Source organism: Grammomys surdaster, unplaced genomic scaffold (assembly GCF_004785775.1).
Source record: "Grammomys surdaster isolate TR1022 unplaced genomic scaffold, NIH_TR_1.0 126298, whole genome shotgun sequence".
Taxonomy (NCBI): Eukaryota; Metazoa; Chordata; class Mammalia; order Rodentia; family Muridae; genus Grammomys; species Grammomys surdaster.
In genome coordinates this window covers 5,759,268-5,765,816 of record NW_021621098.1, presented here as the reverse complement: position 1 = coordinate 5,765,816, position 6,549 = coordinate 5,759,268, and the positions used below count along the sequence as shown (strand labels likewise).

The window sequence follows — 6,549 nt, the reverse complement described above, 5'->3', positions numbered from 1 at the left end:
GTCTTGGCTGCAGGTCACCCCTTAACAGTCCTGTCTTGGCTGCAGGTGGCCCCCTTTTGCATTATTCATTTGCTCACTCAAGCATTTGTTCGTTGAACAAGTGTGCCCCAATACTAAGTCCCAACCAGTGCCAGACACACCCTGCATGTTAGGACACAGCTGTTAACAAGGTAGACACTCTTTCAGTAATCTTTCCTCTGCTTTGGTCAGAATGAAAGTCCAGCTGTCCCCTGATTTATTTTTCATCTCCCCTTCTTTGTGTGTCCCTTCATGAAGCCAATCACCACAAAACTCTGGTAAGCTGCCCTTCCAGCCACTGTGACCAGAGATGCTCACGTCTGTGGGTCTAGGTACTGCAATGGCACCTGTGGGATAGGGATCAAGATACATATACTCAGTGGTCTGCAGAGACTGCTTACTTCAGAGGCCACAAATGCACATGGAAGATCCAAACCCATGAAGTAATTGCTTCTTGGTGTCCCCCTTCCTCCCTTCCTCCCTTCCTCCCTCCATCTCGCCCTCTCTCTCTTTCCCTCTCTTCCTTTAGAAGTCAGTCCAGCTCTCAACAGCCTACAACAAACCCTGAAGACTGTATCGGTTCAGAAGGACCTGTTAGATGCCAACCTCACTGCTGTCCGTGATGATCTTCATGGGCTACAGAGAGGTAACTGTCACTCCATACCACTGGCCATGGTTTCTTGGGAAGAATGTCTCAGCTCCTTACGCCTCCCTACTTGTGTGTGCACTAGGTGATATTGACAGTGTGGTCAATGGTGCAAAGAGCATGGTCAGGAAAGCCAATGGATTAACAAGCGAGGTCCTGGACGGGCTCAACCCCATCCAGACAGACTTGGGAAGGATTAAGGACAGCTATGAGAGCACCCGACATGAGGACTTCAACAAGGCTCTGATGGATGCCAATAACTCAGGTATCAGACATCCTCAGGTCAGGATGTCTTAGCTGTGTTCTCCATTGCTAAGAATTTGATCCATTTCAGTTCCTTTCTGGTAAATTCTGACCTCAAATTAGAATATTAGAAAATAGTTTCATATAATACATTCAAACAGCACAGGTGTACTGTTAGAGAGACCAGGGAGGATGTCTCATTTTGTGTTTGTATGTGTGATGTGTATGTATGTGTTTGTGTGTACATGAGTGTAGAGGCCAGAGTTCATGTTAAATATACTCTTCAGTCACCTTCCTTCCTTCTTTTCTTCTACCCTTCCTTCCTTCCCCTCTCTTTCCCCCTTCCTTCCTTCCTTCCTTCCTTCCTTCCTTCCTTCCTTTCTTCCTTTTCTTCCTTCCCCGGGATAAGGTTTCAGTATATATACCCCATATATTCACAACTGCCCTAGACTTGATATACATATCAGGGTGCCCCTTGAATTAAAGATCTACCTGCCTCTGATTCCTGAGCAATAGGATTAAAGATGTGTTCCACCATGTCCTATGTCCTTTCAGTTTCTTTTAAAAAAAAGTGTGTGTGTGTGTGTGTGTGTGTGTGTGTGTGTGTGTGTAAGTGTACATGGGCATATGTGTGTGTGCACATGTGTATGTATGTGTGTATGTGTGTATGTCCATACATGCATGATACACACACATACATGCATACAGGTGTGCTTAGGACAGCTTTGAGTGTTGGTCCTTGCCTTCCACTTTGTCTTGTTCACTGCTGTGCATGCCACATGAGCTTGCCTGTGACCTTCTGGAGAGTCTCCTGTCTCTGCCCACACCTTCTGAGAAGAGCACTGGGATGATAGACAGGTGCACCACATTCAGTTTTTATGTGGGTTCTGGGGATTCAAAATTATATCATCATCCTTGAACAACAGCTGATTCACCCTCTGAGCCATGTCCTCACCCCCTCCACTTTATTGTCTAAGACAGGGTCTCTCATTGAAGTTAGAGCTCAAATTTGGAGATTATACAGATTAGGTGACTAGCAATCTTACACGCTGCTGGGCTAGCATCTTACATGGATCTGGGGATCTGACCTGGCTCCTCAAGTTTCCATAGTGATTACTTTACCAACTAAGCCATCTCCCCAGCCCCAGTCCTACAGAGCGCTCTCTCTCTCTCTCTCTCTCTCTCTCCCTCCCCCCCCCCCCCCCCCCCCCCCCCCCCCCCCCCCCTTCCCCCCCCCCCTCTGTCTCTCTTCCCCTCTCTCCCCCTCCTTCTCCCTTCCTCTCTTTCTCTCTCTGTCTGTCTGTCTCTCTCTCAGTAGAGTGGGAGCTACCAAAAGATAAGAAAAGAAACATTTTCCCATATTAACCAAGGAAAAGAATTTGATACATCATAACAAAAAACTATAATGAATTTGGGGAAGTCTTGTTAAGATTATGGTCCTTCTTGCTTCTAGGCTTGCCAGAACAAATATTCTGTCTTTAACCTTTTCTCAAGGCACTGTGTAAAATGTCCATTCTCTCATGTCACCAACAGTAAAGAAATTAACCAAGAAGTTGCCTGATCTTTTTATCAAGATTGAAAGTATCAACCAACAGCTGCTGCCCCTGGGGAACATCTCTGACAACGTGGACCGAATCCGAGAACTCATTCAGCAGGCCAGAGATGCTGCGAACAAGGTGGGTGTCCCCATGTTGCCATAGCTGAGAAACTCCTTCCATAGTCATCAGGACAGGGAAGGCTTTTTATTTATACAAGAGTTGGTTGTCTGTCTTCTCTGAATTCTGATTTTAAACATTTAGTTTAACAACCTTCTGTCACCTTTCAAAAATGCACATGACCACTGGCCCCTACGTCAGGCAGCTGAGACAGCTTCCATGCTTTGAGTTCACACAAGCAGGATGAAGGAGTTTCTCTCCAGTATCACTTTTCAAACTGTAACCACAAGGTCAAGGGAAGGCTCTGTGGTTGCCTTTGTATGCCACAAAGTATCTTATTTTGAAAGTATTGGAACCCATATTTGTTGAGAATAGAGGACACAGGATGTTTGTACCTGTGCCCCAGCACTATCAGGGGTAGAGACAAGAGGGTCACAGGCTGGATGGCTGACAATCTCCAGGCTGAGAGTGGGACCCTTTCTCAAGGGAGTAAGACAAGATCTGTAGAGTGGGACATCTGACATTCTCCTCTGGCCTCTGTTCATGTTCAAGCATGTGTACCTGCACATGCTCATACAGGCACACTCACAATCCCACATACTGACACACCCATACACACACACCCATACATATTCATACATACACCCATTGACACATATCCATACATGCACACACCCATACATATACACCCATACACCCGCACACCCAAATACACACCCATATATACATATCCATACACACACATACCTACACAAGAAATGTTTGTTGGAATAAACTTTATATTATGTTTTTTAAGAAAAAGCCAACTGTTTACAGTACTATGTGCTAATGAGCTGGACTCATGCACATCACCCAAATCAACCTACAATATAGTGTCCAGCAAAGAAAGCCAATTATAATAAAGGTATGATCTTATAAATTCATATAAGATATCTAAATGTGAAAGAGAGCCGCTATAGCTGATAGCTAAGTAAATCGTCTGTAGTCAAGGGTGAGTTGTGAGTAGTGCAAATAGTGACACCTGCACAAGCATTTGCATACAGTCCAGCTCCAGAGTGCAGTGGCCTTGGAGGAGAGGAGGCTGTGGGGGAGAGGAAGCTATGGGGGAGAGGAAGCTATGGGGGAGAGGAAGCTATGGGGGAGAGGAGGCTGTGGGGGAGAGGAGGCTGTGGGAGAGAGGGATCTGTAAGAGAGGGGTGTCTGCAAGGGACAGCGCTGTCGGTTTTATCTCCTTTCTTAAGGTAACACAGGCAGCTAGCCTCCGGCTCGTACCACATGCACAATACCTTTTTAATTTAAAGAGCAAAGATGAGCTCACCAGGGGACAGAAAGCAGAAGGCTTGGCAGGAGACTCAGCAACGGTTTGGTCTCCTGGAGGGCAGATGGAAGAGAGGGAGGGAGAAGGAGAGGTGAAATGTGAGCTCATACAGTGGGTGAGGGGCCGGCCTCCCCAGCACGTGTACGAGGTTCCAGGCAATGCTTTAGCGCTTGACACACAGAGCACATGGGAGTGAGTGTCACTGCAGGACTGTCGTTCTTTGATTGCTAGAGGACATGTGTCTTCTGTGGTTCAGACTGAAACTGCCCCGTCTCAGGCCACACACCTGTGCTGTCGGGTGACTTGAGCTGACTGTTCATAAAATCTAAGTATGATATTAAGAAGTAATGTTTGGGAAGTTTTAATGCTTTGAGTCACATGTGATTGGTAACTTCTGTTTTATATGGATTCTTCATTTTTCTGTAATTTTAATGTTACAGATATATTGGTTCATGACAAATCAGAGCAGGAGAGCAGGGCAGGGCATTCGTCATGGAGTATCTAAGATGCACTCTTTAGGGCATTAGTGGCCGTGTGTGTACTCACATGTGAGGAGGCCAGAGGTCCTTCTCAGTTGCTCTCCTCCTTATGTTTTGAGACAGTCTTTCCTGAAGCTAGGGCTTGTGTTCATCTAGATTGCCTGGTCAGCAACCCACAGGATCCTCCCCTTCCTGGGGATCTAGACTCAGGTTCTCATGCTTGCATGACAAGTCCTTTACTGACTAAGCCATCTCCTCAGCCACAATGTATGCATTTTTAGGAACTGCATGTCTGAAGTAAATACAGGCGTAGTATGTTACACAGTCATTGGCAAGCAATTCCGTTTTTAAAAGTGGTAATTTTTAAAAAAGAGGTGACTGCAGGAGGGTCACAGATTCCAAGTTAACCCTGGCTCATCTGGAACTCAGGTGAGCCTGAGGATAGCCTATACCACATAAATCCTGTCTCAAAGAAATATTTAAAATATCTTAATGTATTATAGTTAGGCATATGCAAGCACTATCCTAAGTGGTCTGTGAGCATTGACTCCTCTGCATGAATCCCCATATGGTGGGAACTATCATTACTGTCACCAGCAGCAGCAGCAGCACCACTGTCACTGCTGCACAGAAGACTCAATTGACTTCTTAATGGCCCTCAACCAATTCATACTAAGAGTAGATGACTCAGCAGACAGCTTCATGAATTTACAACCTTTAATCCCAGCACTCGGGAGAGGAGGCAAGTAGATCTCTGTGAGTTTGAGGCCAGCCTGGTCTACAAAACGAGCTCCAGATGAGCCAGGGTTAACTTTAACCTTGTCACACACACACACACACACACACACGCACGCATACACACACACACATACACACATGTGTATGTGTGTGTGTGTGTGTATGTATTTGTGTATGTTAACCTGGGTCCAGGAGGCATTCTCCCTCCCTGATGCCTATCAGACGGCTCGGGACAAGCTGCTGTGCTGCTAAGAGGGGTGACCACAGAACTCACAGTTGTGTGATACCTCATTCTTCCATCTTATTCTTCCTCACAGGTTGCGATTCCCATGAGGTTCAATGGTAAATCTGGTGTCCAAGTCCGACTGCCGAATGACCTAGAAGACTTAAAAGGATACACATCTCTGTCTTTGTTTCTCCAAAGACAGGACTTAAGAGAGATCGGAGGCACTGAGGACATGTTTGTGATGTACCTTGGAAATAAGGATGTGCGTCTTGTTAGGACATTTACTTGCTTTGCTTTCAAAATTGTTTTGGGGGTGCCACCTTGAGACTTGTGACATAACTGCACCACTGCTATTTATTTGCTTGTCCTACAAAGACAGCAACAGATTCTACCACCCACCACCCTCCCTTCTGTGCTATGGAGATGCCTATGAGAGACCCCTGAGCATCGGAGAAGTCTTACCCAATGGGCCTAAGATGTAGGCACACATGTGTGTGCATGTGAGCGCATACATGTTTACAATGTAGAATCAGTGCTTCCTCCCAGATCTATGGGAACTAGCAGTGGTTGTTCCTCATAGAATTGTGTCATGTTTTCTTCCTGGGAAGGCACAGCCACAGATGCCTCCCCAAGTTGGAGGAGTGGAGTCCATATAGAAATGAGGCCTGAAGCAAAACAAAGCCTAAACTCTCTACCACCACCCCATTCTTCATCCTGACCTTGTTCATTAAGCTGCCATTACTGGCATTTCAGCAGCTGACTTTAGTTCTTAGTCCCTCCTAAATATGCTTCTGCAGTCCAAGGGGACATGCTAACTGGGCTGAAATCAAAATATCTAAATATCTAAAATATAGGTCTTGGGCTGATCTTTCTCTCTCTCTGTTTCCCCTCCCCCCTCTCTCTCACACACACACATAAATAAATGTAATAAAAATATAAAATATGGTTCTCGGAAATTCTCCCTGGTTAGAGAATTCTTAGTTATCAACAGTGAACAATTTTAACCAGCTTTTCATGCTTCAGAGTGGTAGGCTTCATTTGGGCTACATGGGGTGTTGTAGGCCAACCTGGCTTACACGAGACCTTGTTGCAAACTAAACAAAATGAGAAAAATCTTGCATCTTAAGGGTCCTGAGAAGTGCAGCATACCAAATATTTACATTACATTCTCATTAAATGAGTTATTATAAATACCCTACGTTTTAGAGCTTACAGGAGTATGTGTA

General features: G+C 45.4%; 1 protein-coding gene across 1 annotated transcript in view; it reads left to right on the top strand.

The window, feature by feature from the left end:
- The window catches only part of Lama3 (laminin subunit alpha 3), a 233,209-nt gene that overhangs the window by 187,468 nt on the left and 39,192 nt on the right, over nucleotides 1-6,549 (top strand). The window contains exons 53-56 of the mRNA XM_028759473.1: nucleotides 548-664; nucleotides 750-929; nucleotides 2,441-2,583; nucleotides 5,415-5,585. Of these exons, the coding sequence (XP_028615306.1) occupies nucleotides 548-664; nucleotides 750-929; nucleotides 2,441-2,583; nucleotides 5,415-5,585 (611 nt within the window). The remainder of the gene's footprint in view (nucleotides 1-547; nucleotides 665-749; nucleotides 930-2,440; nucleotides 2,584-5,414; nucleotides 5,586-6,549) is intronic.